Source organism: Giraffa tippelskirchi, chromosome 6 (assembly GCF_054371585.1).
Source record: "Giraffa tippelskirchi isolate mGirTip1 chromosome 6, T2T-mGirTip1v1.2.pri, whole genome shotgun sequence".
Taxonomy (NCBI): domain Eukaryota; kingdom Metazoa; phylum Chordata; class Mammalia; order Artiodactyla; family Giraffidae; genus Giraffa; species Giraffa tippelskirchi.
In genome coordinates this window covers 5,656,065-5,675,415 of record NC_137280.1, presented here as the reverse complement: position 1 = coordinate 5,675,415, position 19,351 = coordinate 5,656,065, and the positions used below count along the sequence as shown (strand labels likewise).

The following is a 19,351-nucleotide window of genomic DNA, read 5'->3' as shown; positions in this document are numbered from 1 at the left end:
GAGACTTGTAACAGCTCCTTTACCACAGCCTTCAAAGGAACTACCTTTCTGACATCTTGGTCTCAAACATCTAGCCTCCAGAACTGTGAGAAAATACATTTATGTTGTTTAAGTCAACCCAGCCTGTGGTACTTGGTTACGGCAGCCCTAGCGAGCTAATACACTCTCTCTGCTTAATTCTAATGTAGCCATCACGCTGCATCTGAGATGGACATTTAGGCTACTGGGAATGGGGAACAATGTCTCATTTTTCATTATATTCTCTAAAAAAAAAAGATCATTAATCTAATCAAATAATAAAATAACAATTAAAGAAAATAATCACAGGAAGAAAAAAAGAGAAAAAGTAGTTACCTCACAGTGCAGAACTAGAAATGAGGACTTTGGGGGAGTTGCTTTATATTATAAGCACTTCATTTTTGTTCAGTCGCTCAGTCATGTCCGACTCTTTGCAACTCCATGGACTGCAGCACGCCAGGCTTCCCTGTCCTTCACCATCACCCAGAGCTTGCTCAAATTCATCTCCACTGTGTCGCTGATGCCATCCAACCATCTCATCCTCTGTCATCCCCTTCTCCTCCTGCCTTCAATCTTTCCGAGCACCAGGGCCTTTTCCAATGAGTCAGCTTTTCGCATCAGGTGGCCAAACTATTGGAGCTTCAGCCTCAGTCCTTCCAATGAATATTCAGGACTGATTTCCTTTAGGATTGACTGGTTTGATCTCCCTGCAGTCCAAGGGACTCTCAAGAGTCTTTAATCATTTGCATGTATTATTTTAACAAATATCCAATAGATGGAGATAGGTAGGTGGGTAATTACAAAGAAAGAAAGAAAAATAAACCAATGGGCAATGTGCCCACATTTAAATAACCATTTAAATCAACAATGAAGTTTTGTTTAATTCTCACTTCTAAATTATTCACGAGGGTATTTTGACTCTCTGAAGCTCATAAACAGAATTTAAATCACCCAAGAAGAAGTAATTTGCTGCTTTTAAGCCAAAGCCCTGACTAGCTAGAGAGTTGCCTCTAGGAATTAACCAGAACAAAATCCTGATTAAACAACTAATTGGCTTGTCTGCTAATGAAAACCGAAGTACATTTCTCTACCTCGAGACACAGAGTCATAAAGCAGAAGTTTTCAGAACCACCTCAGAGATGTTTAAATCACTGACAATAAAATTCAACAAGGTGAAGCCTAGTGAAGGAGGCAATGAGAATAAACAGGATCCTGATCCAAGCAGCGAGCCGCGGCAAGCCACGAGACAGGTACGCGCCCCGGGTCCCTAAATCACTCCTGATTCACATCATTTCTTGACTGGGAGAGGGAATTTCATAAACACTGGGATATGTAATTTCTCTGCAGTTTTACCTGCTACCGACTAAGTCATGGACTGTTCGTTTTTAGGGTTTATCCCCATCATTTTATATATACTGCATATATTGGCTTTAAAATGGACTAATGCGTAGAAGACTCTATTACAATTTGGAAACACCAAGTAAGACTTCTCTTTGTTGATTTTCACTTCTGCCATCATCCAAAATGAAATCATTTCTCAAGTATTTTTTTTTTGTATTAAGCATGTTATATGATCTATTTCCAACAGAGAAGGTCGAACATCCTGGTCTTAGTAAACTATATTTTAACAGTGGTTTCTCTAGACTAGAAATTCTCAATAAGGAGTAGTTTTCACTGAGGACAGCTATCAATATTTGAAGATATTTTCTGTTGTCACGGTTCAAGGGTAGGAAGTTACTGGCATCTAAAGGGGAAAGGCCAGAGATGCTGCTATATATTTTAGAATGTACAGGAGAGCCCTTTGCAACATAGAATTATCCAGTTTAACAGTTTAATATTACCAAAGTGGAGAAACCATGCTCTGGAAAAATATTTTCTTAAGTTCTAAGTCTGTTCATCTTTAAAATAAAGACATACCTGCTTTGTAGCCTTGGTATACAAACTAGAGACAGTACAGATAAAGAATATAGTAGGGCAATTATTATTACCATTATTAATCATTTGTATACTTAAGCCAGATTTAAGTCCAAATGATAATCATATGATCAACATTCACTTACAGCTATCTATAGAACAATTTTCATGGATTACTCATTAGCTTTACCTAAAATCACAACATAAGATCTTTAAAGCAAGAATTATTTTCTCATCTAAGAGAACTGGATGAAAGATGTCAAGTACAAACAGGAAGTTACCTCAGGAACTGGCATAGCATGGTCTAATGATTCAGGTTTAAATGAGCTTAGAGTATATAAAATATCAAGATTGCTTAATGTTAGCCCTGGAAAATTTGCCTTCCTTTTCTGATTAACACTGACTGTTTTTGCAGCGGAGAGAAGGTGCTTAGCATGGCTTTATGAGAGTGTCCTGTCCTTGACTTCTTTCTAATTCGTGTGTCATAATAAATAATCTCACACTTTAAGAGTTATTTATATGTTTAAAAAATTACAGACTATCACAAATGTTGAGCTGGGTACTCTTCCCTTCAGATAGCCCTGTTGTGTTTCTCTCTGGGAAACTCATTACAGCGATGTTTGCCAGCTTGCCAGCTATCATGATTATTTTCCCACAGAGCACATACAAAAATAGCTAATACATTGTTCTCTTGGAGAACATAATAGCTAACAGGAATTACTATGTGCCAAACAAAGTGCTATCCCTTTTCAAGCACTATTGTATTGAATACTCACAAAACCCACGGGCCCTGTTATAATTTGCTATTTACACACAACTGACAAATTGCAGACTCTGAATTGGAGCCCTGTTCTGTCTGATTTTAGTGCCTGAGAGCTAAATCATTAGGTTATGTTGCTGCAGAACAGGAGAAATAGTAGTTGAATCAACTTTTCCAAATGCTTAACCTACAGGGAAAAAAAAAGAGATGCTAGAAACAAGGCAAAAAAACCAAAAATTCAGGAACTCCTTAAAGAGTTGTCTTTCCTTCAGAAACATTAATACTGGAGGGCTATTTAGAGTAGACCCAGGTAGAAGTGCTCTTACTCATTCTGTGCCATTCTGACGGCCATAATTTATGGATGCTCATCAGGAATTCTGCTAGCATCACATATCTTAAAAGTCACATTAGGGAATTATTTGTGTCTACTCTTTCCAATAACATGTCAGTAAAAGGAATAGTTTTTTCTCCAGTTTCAACGGTGCTAAATGTTAAAATTCACACAAAGTTAAACCCCTATTTTCCTCTACAGAATATAACCTTTTAAAATGACATTTAAGCAATACGTTTCTGAAATACAAATAGATTATTTGAGTCCTATAAGAAAACATCTAGGAATGAATAAATCAATTTGCATTGTATTTTAAGCATCATTTAAACAGTTAATTCACAAACCAAAATATCACAGATAATTCAGATTTGTAAATAGCCATTAAATCAAAAATTGCAAATTCACACTTGTCCAAACTCTCTCTCATACTCTAGAATAAGACATTATTCACATAAATTTATATTTATGTACACATAAAACTATGATGAAAATGTTAATAAATAATATGATATAAAAGTACTTGATTGAAGTCAGAAGGCTTTGTCACTATTTCATAATCTATCCAGAGATCCATACTTTTCTGGGAAGTTAATCAATTCCTTATTCAATAATATAAGAATAATAATAGCTGCCTTGCCTAACACATGTGTCATTACAAGGCTGAAATTAAATCATCTAATTCATTTACTTTTCAGTTTAAAATACGTCTGACACACAGTGTCTAAAAGTAATGTGAAGTTTCATATCAAGGTTTATAAGACTCAAGCTCCCTTCCTTCTTCATTAGCCTCACATCCTCATACTTTTCCCCTTCTGAGCATTTCTGTGGTCTCCCTTCACCTACATACACCTTGAAGTAAAATAAGTGAAGCAAAGTCACACAGTCGTGTCCAACTCTTTGCGACCCCATGGACTGTAGCCTACCAAGCTCCTCCCATGGGATTTTTCAGGCAAGAGTACTGGAGTGGGTTATCATTTCCTTCTCCAACATACACCTTAGGCTTTTGCTAAACATGCATCCTCTGTCTGGAGTATTCTCCATGCCTTGTCCATCTGGAAAACAAAAATCTCATCTTGATTTGTAAATTCAAGAGTCACTTTCTCTCTAACAGTGTCCATCCTTTCCCTTCCACTCCAGTAGAACTGACCACTCCACCTTTGGCCCCGCCTCTAGGGTCCACAAACATTTTCTCAAGACCTATCACATTTCGTGTCAGTTACATTTGTGTGTGTTTATTCCCCCTGCAAGGCTGGGAGCAGCTTGGGAGCCCGTTTTTCTATGCTTTAACCTTATCTCTTGTTTCACTCCGTCCCCATAGGAAAATCTTCAGGTATGCCCCGGCCACATCCAGTGAGATATATGTACATTTCAAAGGAAAGCTTAAGTGTTCAGATGAATGATGAGGTAGAGGCAAATGAAATCATGGAGGGGAAAAAGAAGAGAGCTATGAGTAAGGCACCAAAGTGCTTTCTTCTCTCCATAATTTTACGTTCTATCACTAAAGACTTAGCCCAGAACCAATGTTCAGACTACGGGAAGTGAGAACCAGAATTGTGAGAAACGTGTGTCAGGGAGAAACAGCAACCACACCGACAAAAACAGACTGTGGCCACAAACTGCTGAAGTTGAAGCTGATCATCCAATAGTAGAGTCAGGAATGTTCATCTAAGTGCAAGAACTATCATTTTTAGTATATCATAAACAAGTGATCAGTTTTGATGATTGGCTTGATAATGAAATGAAAAACTCTTATATTTTACATTAAACTTCATTTTTATGTAAAATCACATGTTCAGTTCGGTTCAGTTGCTCAGTTGTGTCTGACTCTTTGTGACCCCACGGACTGCAGCACGCCAGGCCTCCCTGTCTGTCACCAACTCCCGGAGTTTACTCAAACTCCTGTCCATCGAGTCAGTGATGCCATCCAACCATTTCATCCTCTGTTGTCCCCTTCTCCTCCTGCCTTCAATCTTTCCCAGCATCAGGGTCTTTTCAAATGAGTCAGTTCTTCACATCAGGTGCCAAAATATTGGAGTTTCAGCTTTAGCATCAATCCTCCCAATGAATATTCAGGACTGATTTCCTTTCGGATGGACTGGTTGGATTTCTTTGCAGTCCAAGGGACTCTCGAGAGTCTTCCCCAACATCACTGTTCAAAATTACATGTATAGTCTCTATTTTTTTTCCTCAAAGGGAGAAAACAAAAATGAAAAGAAATCTCTCAAAACCAAGATGCCTCCAGTCTCAGCTGAAGAGTCACAGACCAAAATCCAAGGTAAGGACCCAAATTTGTAGGAAAAAAAACTAAAAAGTAAAAAGTATACTTCTCTGACATGTATTGTCTGATGAAGCCCTATTCCTTGACTAGATATTACCTAGGGTGATGCTTGAGACAATGTGAAGATATGGATATTTACAAAAATCATTTCTTCATTCAGTCATTTATTTAATAGATGTCTTCTTTTTCACCTATCACATGCCAGGCACTGGTCTGTGAGTTAGAGATACAGTGACAAATAATTTGGGTCAAGTTTATGTTAATACAGCAAATAGTTTTTCAGATAAGTGTTATGGAAACAATAAAATGGATGTGAATTGTGCATGTGTAAAGTTCTGTGTTCCCCTGCCGACTCTCTCCTCTAGAAATCTTGTCTACTCCTAAGGCTACCACATTCATTTCTAATTTGATGATTCTAAATTCATATCAGACAAATTTCTTTTTTAAGACCCTGTTCAATATTTTCTGAGTAACCACTGGACAAATATACCTGAATGTTCTATGGCCATCTCAAAGAAAGCATGACTAAAATTGAATTCCTTATCTTCTCCTTCAAATAAGCTCCCTCTCCTGACTTATTTCTATTCCTGGTCTATCTTTTTTTCTTTTTTTCAGTCTCCTGGGCTCAAAACCTAATTGATGTTTTATTCCTCTATCTAGGCTGCCCTATAAAGAAAATTAGCCACCAAATCTTCTTTCATGAGGGCTCTCAAACCCACTTCATTCCTGTCCAATCCCAACACCAATAACCATCCTTATTAGCAGCTCATGCCTGCATGACTCCCAGCCCCTAAGTGATCTCCTCTGATTAGAGTTCTGTTTCACCCAATCTCTCTCCTTGTTGTTCAGCCTCAACAGCATTAGCAGATTACTTTTTCAAAATTAATCACTATTTTGATCTCTCATCTCTGCTAGTCTCTTCTAAAGAACCTTAAGTGCCTCAATGTTGCCTGCAGGATGAAATCTACATGACTCCACCTGACTTTGTAGGATCTGATGAAATCTATCCCCAGTCCCTCTTTCCAGCCCTTCTCTCCTGTTGTCCTGAGTAGGAATGCTTTTACCCGAAAAACACAAAAGTGACAGAGGAATCACTAGAGCAGAATATGCTACTGTTAAATAGTAGCACAATTATTGTTATAAAACTAGAGTAAATGTCAGCTTTTCATATAATAGACAAAGGCCTATCTATGATAATTTTTAACAATTCTCTAGTTTTACTAGAGTAAATTTTGGGGCTGAGGCACAATTGAGTTTTCACTAGCCAAAATTCCTGTCTATAAACAGGAAAGATAAGAAGCACATGAAAATTACAAACAAGATTGTAAATAAACAATCGCAAGAAAGGTTGTAAGTAAACAAATTACTCCAAAGTAATATCGACACACTCAAAAGCTGAAGAAGTGGTCCCATTATATCTGACTGCTCTTACTTAAGAGAAAGACAAAGAGCCTATGTGAAGAAAACAACAATTTAACAGAAAAATGTAGAATAATCTTGAATGACTAGAGGAAAATAATATGTTCCTAGTTTGAAAGGTAACATTATAAGAATAAAAATCTATTTTTATAACTGTCATATTTCTATTCTCATTATGTCTCTAGTTTTATTGATTTTGTTTATTTATTTATTTTGAAGTATAGTTCTAGATTTTTATTGTTCTTATTAGAATGAAGAGAATACTTACTTTCTCTATAGAAATCAGCTATTTTGTCATCATTCTTTTGCATTTTCATCTCCTCCAAGATAACAAAAAAACAGTGTTTCTCAAACAGTCAGCATTTACCATTTACTTACCTAAGAAGAAAGAAAAAAAAAGTTAATGTTCTGCAATGTTTTTCAACATGAATGTAGTTTAATATCACCTCCTAACTCACTATTAAAGCTAGACTCTTCAATTGTTAGATCATTTGATTTAAAATATTTACTATGATGTGTCACTGAAAGGGAAACATTTAATAAGCATAAGACTCTATTTCTGATAAAAGTTCACATATATAAAATTTCCACAGATAGTAAGTCTCCTATACAAAGAGGATATAATTAAAAAAAAAAAATGTGTTCTTGACATTTTTTTCCCTCCCATCTGTTGTTTTGCTGAAAGTTTTCACTTTCGTCTCAGGTTCAGAGTTTTTAACAAAATAAGCCATTCATCTACAAATAAATAATACAAACATTTGTTAGAGAACTATCTAGCTTACTTTCAACATACTAGCATTAAACAAAAAGAGAAACAGAAAGAACAGAGAATACATCACCAAACTGGGTTTTGACCAACATCCAGACTCAATCAGCGCTGGGAAGTCCAGCACATCTGGAGTCCCAGCTGGGAAAGAGTCCCAGGCAGCGAGTCCACGGTGGGTGAGACTTCAAAGACTGCAGTTTGGGGTTCCCGTTTATAATCCCAGGACGCACACTGACTTCAGCATCGATCTGTGACCAGTTTGCAGCTCTGGTTTCACGTTGGTTTTGTCATGTAAAACTTAGAATGTTGCTAAGCCTGGGGCCTGGTTGACCAGGTCCCCTCCGAAGGCTCAACAATCTCAAAACTCCTCCCCCACCTTATCTATGGGGCTTAAATCTTGCACTCCCAGCAGACAGTCACTCCCAGTCACTCCCAGTCTGGGCAGTGTCCAGGCAGGTTAGAAGCAAGGTCAGAGGCCCACTCTGCTTTGTCTCTGAAGCCTAAACAAGACTATTTATTTAATTTCCCTAACACCTTAATAAAAACAAAACTTCAACCAAAAGACCCCTCTCTCGATCCTAATTCCTCTCTGACTCTTCCCTCATTCCCACGTCCTCCTTTAGAGTAAGACTGCTTGAAATAGCTATCTATGCTTGTAGTCTCAGATTCCTGTTGTCGCTTTCTTTTTAATTGAAATACAGTTGCTTTAATGTTCTATTAACTACTGCTGTACAGCAGTGACTCAGTTACAAACATGCACACATTCTTTTTCATGTTATTTTTCACTATGGTTTATTACAGGATATTGAATATCGTTCCCTGTGCTATACAGCTGGACCTTTTTCTTTTTTTTTTTTTTTAATTTTTTTTTATTTATTTGACTGCACCTGGTCTGTCTGCAGCATGTGGGATCTACTTCCCTGACGACGGATTGACCTAGGCCCCCTGCTTTGGGAGCACAGAGTCTTAGCCACTGGACCAGCAGGGAAGTCCCTGCACATCTTTTCTAAAAAGCCACCCTACAGCTGGACCTTATTGCTTGTCCATTCTACATGTGCTAGTCTGCATCTGCTGGTCCCCGACTCTCACCAGCCCTCTCCCACTCTCTCCCTCTTGGCAACCCCCAGTCTATTCTCTGTGTCCCTGATTCCATTTCTGTTTCATAGATGGGTTTATTTGTGCCGTAATTTAGATTCCACATATAAGTGATACCATATGGGGTTTGTCTTTCTCTTTCTCACTTATCTCACTTAGTATGATAATCTGTAGTTGCATCCAGTTCAGTTCAGTCACTCAGTGGTGTCCGACTCTTTGCGACCCCATGGACTGCAGCGTGCCAGGTTTTCCTGCCCATCACCAACTCCCGGAGTTGCATCCATGTCACTTCAAATGGCATCTTTCATTTTTATGGCTGCATAGTATTTCATTGTATATATGTGTCACATCTTCTTTATGCATTCATCTGTCAGTAGACATTTAGGATTTTTCCATGTCTTGGCTATTGTGAATAATGCTGCTATGAACATGGAGGTGTGTGTATATTTTTGAATTATAGTTATGTCTGGATACATGCCCAGGAGAGGGATTGCTGAATCATTTGTTAATTCTATTTTTAGCTTTCTGAGTCACCTCCATTCTGCTTTCCACAGTGGCTACATCAACTTCCATCCCCACCAACAATGTAGGAGGGTTCCCCTTTCTCCATACCCACTTCAGCACTTGACATCTTCTTAGCAATGATTTAATCTTCAATTTTTTTCAAAAGGAATAGAAGGTTTTTCTGTAGATCATATAAGAATTTTCACTGCCTACATTGAACTGTGGTTAACAAAGGGAGGTATTGAGGGAGAGAGAAACACCCTACAGTAGAAATCAAATCTACATAAGCCAAAGGAAGAAAAAACCCACAAAACTGTCAACATGACTCAATTGATTCAAGATGATTCAACTATAATTCTGTTTTATTATCACCTTTTTTAGTTTTTTATTGAAGTATATTGATATACAATGTTGCGTTAGTTTCTGGTTTGCAGAAAAGTGATTCAGTTACATATGAAAGTGAAAGTGAAGTCGCTCAGTCGTGTCCGACTCTTTGCGACCCCACAGACTGTAGCCCACCAGGTTCCTCCATCCATGAAATTTTCCAGGCAAGAATACTGGAGTGGGTTGCCATTTCCTTCTCCAGGAGATCTTCCCAACCCAGGGACTGAACCCGGGTCTCCCGCAATGTAGGCAGACACTTTACCGTCTGAGCCACCAGGGAAGCTCAGTTATACATAGATTGTATATATGTATATATACACACATTTTTTTGCATATTCTTTTCCATTATGGTTTATCACAGGATATTGAAGATAGTTCCCTGTTCCATACCATAGGACCTTGTTTGTTACCTACTTTATGTATAGTACCTTGTATCTACTAATCCCAAACTTCTGATTTATCCCTCCTCCACACCCTCACCCCTTTCGTAAACTTGAGTTTGTTTTCCATGTCTGTAAGTCTGTTTCTGTTTGGACCTGGAGAAGGGAAAGGCTCCCCACTCCAGTATTCTGGCCTGGAAAATTGCGTGGGGTTGCAAAGAGCTGGACATGACTGAGCAACTTTCACTTTCACTGGCTATCTGTATGTCTTCTTTGAGGAAATGTTTATTTAGGCCTTCAGTCTATTTTTTTGATTGGGTTGCTCATTTTTTCTTATTGAGTTCTATGAGTTATTTGTATATTTTGGAAATTAAGTCCTTGTCAGTCACATCATTTGCAAGTATTTTTTCCCAGTCTGTAGGCTATCTTTTCATTTCTTATGGTTTCCTTTGCTGTGGAAAAGTTTATAAATTTGATTTGGTCTCATTTGTTTCTTTTTGCTTTTATTTCTATTTCCTTGGGAGCCTGACCTAAGAAAACACTGGCATGATTTATGTCAGGGAATGTTCTGCCTAGGTTCTCTTCTAGGAGTTTTATACTGTCATGCTGTATGTTTGAGTCTTTAAGCCACTTTGAGTTTAGTTTTGATTATGATGTGAAGAGATATGCTTACTTCATTGATTTACACACAGCTATCCAACTTTCCCAGCACTACTTGCTGAAGAGACTGTCTTTTTTCATTGTATATTCTTGCCTCTTTTCTGGAAGGATTAACTGACCATAGGTGTGTGGGTTTATTTCTGGGATCTCTTTGTTCTGTTGATCTGCATGACTGTTTTTGTGCCAATATGATGCTATTTTGATTGCTGTAGTTTTGTAAGATTGTCTAAAACCTGGGAGAGTTATGCCTCTTGCTTTGTTTTTTTTCCTCAAGATTGCTTTGGCAATTCTGCATCTCTTATATTTATATGATTCCATATAAATTTTAGAATTATTCATTCTAGTTCTGTGAAAAATTCATGGTAATTTGATAGAAATCACATTAAATTTATAGATTGCTTTGGGTAGCATGGCCATTTTAATAATGTTAATTCTTTAAATCAAACAGTATGAGATATCTTTCCATTTCTTTAAATCACTCTGTTTCCTTTATCAATGTTTTATGGTTTTTAGCATATAAGTCTTTCACCTCCTTGGTCAGGTTCATTTCTAAGTACTTTGTTTTTTGATGAGATTTTAATAGTATGAGTTATTTTGTAATAGTAATGGCCTCAAATCTGTAGTTCTGACATAAAAATATAAACTTAATGGCATGAAACCAAGGATCACATCTTCAGGATTATAAGTGTATTCTTATTCTTATTATATTTGATTCAAAGTGTATTCTAAGCTTAATTTTCATGATTGGTAGTAAAAACTCTTTGTGGAAGCTTCATTTAACAGAGGAGCTATTTGAGTAGGAAGGAGAAAAACAGCATCATTTAAATTTGCAAACTAAGCATGTCTTCAAAAATTTTAATATGAATAACAGATACTTTGTTTTGAAAAAGTAAAAGCAAAATTATTACTGCTTAAAGGTAGCATCTTACACATGGTTGGTATTTTTGTGTTCTTCACTTCAAAACATGCAGGTGCAACGTCATAATATCTGCAGATGTTGATTTCTGATTGTAGAACTCTTATCTTCTGCCGAGCATGGTTTAATTTATATCTGCCATGGAAATGAAGAATGCAATATATTTTGGATTCAAATAAAGATAACTTACTAAAGTCCTCTTTTGATTACAATCACCTTTCTTAGGATTACACTTCATTTATATTACATTAAAATGTTCTTTAAATAAATGTTTTGGTACCAGAAGAGAATATGTAAATAACTTACCTCATGATTCATGATGCTGAATGGTCCAGCACAGTGCAGGTCTGCAGACCATCCAGCAGACCTGGATTCATCATACACACATGTATGATATAAAGTGACTCTGTTGTGTGGAAGTTAGGTGCCCATAGCTAGTATGATGTGGTAGGCTGAATAATACCCCCCTCAAAGATGTCCAAACCCAAACCCCCAAAGCCTATGAATTTCTTACCTTACATGGAAGAAAATTGCTGATGTGATTACGTTAAGGATCTTGAGAACGGGAATATTATTCTGAGTTATCCAGGGGACCTCAATGTAGTCAAAGGGTCTTTACAAGTAGAAAGCAAGAGGGCCAAAAGCTGAAGAAGGGGATGGGATGATGGAAGCAGAGGCTGCATTGATGTATTATGAACATGTGGGAAGGGACCCTGAGCCAAGGTGTACAGGCAGCCTCTACAAGCTGGGAAAGACGAGGAAGCAGATTCTCTCCTAAAACCTCCAGAAAGAACACAGTCTGTCTTAAAGTTCTGACTTACAAAATCTCTGTTGTTTTAAGCCACTACATTTGTGGTAATTTGCTGTAGCAATAGAAAACTGACACATATGGCTTCAAAATACTCCATATTTTTAAAAGTCACAATTAAAAAGATGTTTTTCTGTCCAGACAATCATCCAATTAATACTGAAGGCAGTATTTTATTCTAGAAAGGGGATTGATTTCAGAGTTTGACACTCCTGAATTCAAATTATAATTCTGCTACTTACTAGTTTTTCTATATTTAAATTATAATTCTGCTACTTACTAGTTTTTCTGTGACCTTAGTCAAGATATTAAACATCTCTGACTCAGAGCTTGCTCATGTAAAAAATAAGGATAATACTGTCACGACTAGGTTGTGGGTATAAATTTAAGCAATATATGTAAAGCATTGAGCGTTGAGGCTTGTAAATTCCAGTGTTGACAGAAGTCAGGTCGTGTAAATGAGGATTGCACATGCCCTATCCTAAGAGCCCCAATGCCAGGTGACTCCTACCAGATGCTGCCACATAGGGATATGGGTCACATGCTGCCAGACATTCCATCTCCAGTCTAGAGAGACTGCAAAGACAAATCTTAGCTTGAAATGTCCCGGTTTTTAAACGTTGACTTTTCAATGTTTACATATTCCCCTTTTTAAATCATTGAAGGAAAAACTGAATTCTTGTCAAGTTTAACCCATACTACCATCCTGTGGCCTCTAACCCACGTGTAGGTTCTCCATGTTGCTCAGACCTGTGGACATTGACAGCCCTCGACAAGATGCTTTTGGTTCTCCTCTTATCCTTCCCTTCCTCGCCACTCGTGCCTTTCAGCCCAAAGTTTATGCTGCCAACTGACTACAGCTGTGGGATCCCCCCGAACCTTCTGGGCCAAACAGCTCTCACAGCCAAGATCCCAGGCTCCAGGCCCAGCACAGTGCAGGTCTGCAGAGCACCCCAGGCCTTGCCAGCTCCCTCCATCTCTCCAAACTGGCCTAGCCTGCATCTCAGCCGATTCTTATTAACAGTTTGAACAGATATCCACAGAGATAAAAACAGCTCTAGAGCCAGAACTCTTGAGAGTCCCCTGGACTGCAATGAGATCCAACCAGTCCATCCTAAAGTACATCAGTCCTGGGTGTTCACTGGAAGGACTGATGTTGAAGCTGAAACTCCAATACTTTGGCTACCTCATGCGAAGAGTTGACTCATTGGAAAATACCCTGATTCTGGGAAGGATTGGGGGCAGAAGGAGAAGGGGACGACAGAGGATGAGATGGCTGGATGGCATCACCGACTCGATGGACATAAGTTTGGGTAAACTCCAGGAGTTGGTGATGGACAGGGAGGCCTGGCGTGCTGCGATTCATGGGGTCGCAAAGAGTTGGACACGACTGAACAACTGAACTGAACTGAGAGCTAAAACTACTCTAAAAAATAAAGCATGTTAATTTTTTAAAATATAGACCCAAAAAAGAGGGAAAATCCTAGCTTGTTTAAACAAGAGACCCTTCTTTGGGTTCCTGGGTGGCTCAGACTGAAAAGAATCTGCCTGCAATGCAAGAGACCTGGGTTCGATCCCTGGGTCCAGAAGATCCCCTGGAGAATGGAATGGCTACCCACTCCAGTATTCTTGCCTGGAGAATTCCATGGACAGAGGAGCCTGCCAGCTATGGTCTATGTGGTTGCAAAGAGTCAGACACGACTGAGCAACTAAAACCACTCTTCAGTCCTTGGCAGTAACAATTGACTTATACAATTTAACTTGTCTTATGTGGAATAGGAAAATAGACAGACTATCTACTGAAATTTAATTTATAAGTATCAGTAAATTCCCCATGCAAGAGCAGCTTCACTGGCATCCAGAAGAGGAACTACTATGGTTAATTTCAGCATTATAGTCCATTCTCTGTGACTGTCAGTCCTATTCACCAGCTAAAGGTAAGGTGGGAATATAGAAACTACAACAACAACAAAAAATGAATGAAATTTTTATCAAAATTGCTCCAAGCATATTTCTCTGCTTCATCTGAAAAGAAATAGTCTTATATAGTATATAACTAGAATTATAGAACTCACTAAGGAATATTCTTTCAAAAACGATACCTAATGTAGTTGTGGACAAAAGAAATGAGAAATGAATAAACTTGGCATGTGAAATTTCTGAAAATTTAGTCTAGAAAAATAAATAAATAAATACCGTATCTTTTATGGTTTGAAATGAGGAAGAATAGTCCCAACCATGCTGGGCTGGCAACAGAGAGAGGTGTAATCACGGCACCTTGGGTGGCAAGGGCTCATTGTAAGAAAACTTGTGGATAACTGGAACTGAAAAAGCACTCCGGGGACAGAAGCAGTCCTAGGGGCTAATTGCCTTCTCTGACTCTTGTTCACGGTCAACATGGCTTCAGTTCTCAAGACTGCTGTGTTCCTGTCTGCGTAGCTCCTCTGGACTGCTCTCCCGCCATCTATTCATTTCCTGGTCCAGAGTCCAGAGACAGTGGTCTGCCTGACTCAGATAATAGCCGTTGTTCTCAGTGCGCAGCCTCCATTACAACAGGGCCGTCACCCGGCTGCTGTGGACGGCCACCTTCTTCTCTCGCGTGGACGGCCACCTTCTTCTCTCGCGTGGACGGCCACCTTCTTCTCTCGCGTGCCCGGCTCTGAGCGCCCTCAGGAACTATTCTTGCCTATGAGGTAGCGGAAGTGGGGGGCCGTATTGGCTAAAAGAACAAGTTAGGCGGAGAAATCATACTGTTTTAAATATCAAACAGAAGAGCAGACTAGGATCAAACACCTCAGTTTCCATCTATTTTTTTTTTAAACTAAAAACATGAGACTGTAACCAATGTGAATTGGATGGGTGTTTTTGCTCATTTTTTGTAGCTTGAATGATTTAAATATATTTGCATAATTCAGTTACATCGAACTCTGTTTTTAGGCTTCTTTCTACTAAAAAATATAGGAAATCGCATTCTGCTTTCCAAATCCCTGGAATCCTTTCCAGTAAACAAAATTCCTGTATACCCCACACACCTTAATGCTGTGCAGACATGAAGGAGTTAATATAGATATATTTTTTTAAGATAATTTTATCGTAGTCTGGCTGATGGAACACTTTGTATTTATATTGCATTTTTCTCGAATGCAGTCTTTATCTAATCCTCACAGAAATCCCCATGACAAAAGTATTTCTCATTTTATGGATGAGGAAACTGTTATAGAAATGGGACTTATCTAGAGTCACCCAGAGAATTAGTGATGTAAGGATTAGAGCTCTCTATTCGGTACCTAGCACCAGTAAATCACCACTTTCCTTAATACCTATACATAAAATGTATTTTCCAGATGAATTATTCCCAACAAAATGTCCTGGAAATCAAGCATGACATTGAGAAAGTACCAGAGCTGATTCTGACACAGCACTAAAGCTACCTTATATGGATGTGTTCTTTTTTGTTTGCTGTTATTCATTTCTTTACTTATGAAGATGCATGTTAAAACAAAATCTGCCTTAATGTAAACATCGCTTCAGGACTTTTTAGCATGTTACGGCTCCCTGGAGGAACTCGAACCTCTGACCAGATTCAAGGACTTCATCTAACACTCTTGGCACAGGCTTCTGCCTGCATACCTCAGCAATGAGGCCGTCACTGCCTCACAAAAATGTGCGTTTCACTGTTAGACAAGTTTAAGAATGTTTGAGGTTTGTTTATACGTTTTATAAATTCCATGGATGGATCCCTCCTCTGCCCTCTGGACTGTGTGAAATAATTTTATTTTCTTGTCTATTTAATGGCCCTTCAAAGAATTGGAAATAACAGCTAGGTCTCTAGTTAGTCTTCAGTACCTTAGCTAAAGAACTTAAGTTCCTCAACAATTCCTCTAATCAGAAGTTTTCCAGAACTCTCACCTACTCTGATTCCTTGTCTCTTAGATTTTTTATAAATTGCATGAGCACTTAATGTAAAGTACTCCATTTTTCTATTCTGTGACATTTCAGGGCACTCCATCAGGTTCCATTGTATATGCATTGCTATAATGTTTGTCAACTTCCTCCGTGTCATTTGACAATCTGCGAAGATGTAATAAAATTTCAAGTGTGATCAAAGTCTTACAATTGAAATTATTCTAAGGACACTTATAGTCTAGCAACTATAAAATTAATCACAAGCTGAGCCATAAATATAATCTTGGGTGCCCATTAATCATATGCTTCATAAACTGTGTTATTCACTCTTTAATGCCAAATGTTCATTCATTAAGAACAAAATAACAGTATCATTTATGCATCTAATCAGAGTACTAAGATTTAGTCTTTATTAATTCATCTAGCATCTAGCACTCAGGTATTGTTGGTATCTAATAAAAAGAGCAGAAGCAGAAGATATTAAGAAGAGGTGGCAAGAATACACAGAAGAACTGTACAAAAAAGATCTTCACGACCCAGATAATCACGATGGTGTGATCACTCACCGAGAGCCAGACATCCTGGAATGTGAAGTCAAGTGGGCCTTAGGAAGCATCACTATAAACAAAGCTAATGGAGGTGATGGAATTCCAGCTGAGCTATTTCAAATCCTAAAAGAGATGCTGTGAAAGTGCTGCACTCAATATGCCAGCAAATTTGGAAAACTCAGCAGTGGCCACAGGACTGGAAACAGTCAGTTTTCATTCCAATCCCAAAGAAGGACAATGCCAAAGAATGCTCAAACTACCAAACAGTTGAACTCATCTCACATGCTAGTAAAGTAATGCTCAAAATTCTCCAAGCCAGGCTTCAACAGTACGTGAAACAAGAACTTCCAGATGTTCAAGCTGGATTTAAAAAAGCCAGAGGAACCAGAGATCAAATGGCCAACATCTGTTGGATCATCAAAAAAGCAAGAGAGTTCCAGAAAAACATCTACTTCTGCTTTCTTGACTATGCCAAAGCCTTTGACTGTGTGGATCACAACAAACTGTGGAAAATTCTGAAAGAGATGGGAATACCAGGCCACTGGACCTACCTCCTGAGAAATCTGTATGCATGTCAAGAAGCAACAGTTAGAGCTGGACATGGAACAACAGACTGGTTCCAAATTTGGCAAGGAGTAAGTCAAGGCTGTATATTTTCACCCTGCTTATTTAACTTATATGCAGAGTCCATCATGCAAAATGACAGGCTGGATGAAGCACAAGCTGGAATGAAGATTGCTGGGAAAAATATCAATAACCTCAGATATGCAGATGGCACCACCCTTATGGCAGAAAATGAAGAAGAACTTAAGAGCCTCTTGATGAAAGTGAAAGAGGAGAGTGAAAAAGTTGCCTTAAAACTCAACATTCAGAAAACTAAGATCATGGCATCCAGTCCCATCACTTCATGGCAAATAGATGGGGAAACAGTGGAAACAGTGACTAACTTTGTTTTCTTGGGCTCCAAAATCACTGCAGATGATGACTGCGGCCATGAAATTAAAAGACGCTTACTCCTTGGAAGAAAAGCTATGATCAACCTAGACAGAATATTAAAAAGCATAGATATTACTTTGCTGACAAAGGTCCATCTAGTCAGAGCTATGGTTTTTCTAGTAGTTATGTATGGATGTGAGAGTTGGACTATAAAGAAAGCTGAGTGCATGAGAATTGATGTTTTCGAATTGTGGTGTTGGAGAAGACTCTTGATAGTCCCTTGGACAGCAAAGAGATCCAACCAGTCCATCCTAAAGGAAATCACTCCTGAATATTCATTGGAAAGACTGATGTTGAAGCTGAAACTCCAATACTTTGGCCTCCTGATGCAAAGAACTGACTCATTGGAAAAGACCCTGATGCTGGGGAAGATTGAAGGCAAGAGGAGAAGGAGATGATAGAGGATGAGATGGTCGGATGGCATCACTGACTCGATGGAGTTTGAGCAAGCCCCCAGAGTTGATAATGGACAGAGAAGCCTGGCGTGCTGCAGTCTACGGGGTCGCAAAGCGTCGGACATGACTGAAGGATTGAACTGAACCAAACTGAATAAAAAGAGGTTTGATTTTGAAACAGAACCCATAATATATTTGCTGTTTTAAGAGTTAGAAATTTAACTAAGTAATAAGGTCACCTGCATCAAATATTCCAACCAATGAAAGCATTTTCAGGTCTTTTTACTTTCATCCGAAAAAGAGCCACTTGAACCAATGCCTAATTAAGAACGTTATTCCCATAATTTGGCAATCTGTTTCTTTATTTGAATCCCTCCTTTTCCAGCAATTATTTAGTGCCACTGATAAAATGTAGAAGGTTGATGACTCTCTGCATCCATCGTTTCCTCTCTTGAAGAGGAAAGCAGGTGTTTCACACCTGCACAGGTCTTCACCAGGCATTGCTACAAGGGGGTCAGACAGTCTGGAGGTGTATTACAGAGGCTCAGGCTGGAGACAGAATCAGCCAGGTGTTTGGAGAGCACTCAGTACTCACCCTTGCACATTCAGTAAAAGCAGCCGTATCAGAACACTCTGATATCTGCCATGGGTACACATTCCAGAGCCAAATTTGACCAAGTATCCTGATGAGATCTGGCAATTGCTAGACAATGTGCAATGAGCACAGTTGGCAGGAAGACTCATTCCGTTCATTTGTGCGGCTACAAAAGAGGGAACCTGCTGTCCATGTGTGAAGCTGGAAAGAAGTACAATGCCCAGCTCACAAAACTTTACCCAGATGCCAAAGTAAGGTTTGCCATGTATTTTGGATTTCTCTTTCATGACGAAGATGATGCAAAAAATGTGGCCATCTGTTCCCACAAACAAATAACATGCTGCATGGATGAAAAGACTCCCACACTGACTATGGTTGATGGAAATCCTTTTGTTTTCAGTTCTCAGGGGTATTTCTTATTTTTAGGTTGTTCTGCTTTGAATCCAAGAATGGAAAATAACTGGTTTCTCATCTTCATCAATAAGCTGTGATTGAGGATTTATTTTATAATTGAAATGCTTATCCACAAAGCAAATTAGGCTACAATTAATTTCTAAATAGCCCAGATTTGTCATAATGGAGCATCATTTTAGAAGGGCTTGGTAATGTCTAGAGGAGACCTGGTAAGATGTGAAGGTCTGTTTACTTGGTTTAATCCAAATGTTGTGGAATAAACAA

General features: G+C 38.6%; 1 protein-coding gene across 1 annotated transcript in view; it reads left to right on the top strand.

Annotated features, from left to right (window-relative positions):
• The first annotated feature begins 1,157 nt into the window (after positions 1 to 1,157).
• The window catches only part of CNGB3 (cyclic nucleotide gated channel subunit beta 3), a 157,643-nt gene continuing 139,449 nt past the window's right edge, over positions 1,158 to 19,351 (top strand). Inside the window, exons 1-2 of the mRNA XM_081496818.1 lie at positions 1,158 to 1,268; positions 5,217 to 5,298. Of these exons, the coding sequence (XP_081352944.1) occupies positions 1,158 to 1,268; positions 5,217 to 5,298 (193 nt within the window). The remainder of the gene's footprint in view (positions 1,269 to 5,216; positions 5,299 to 19,351) is intronic.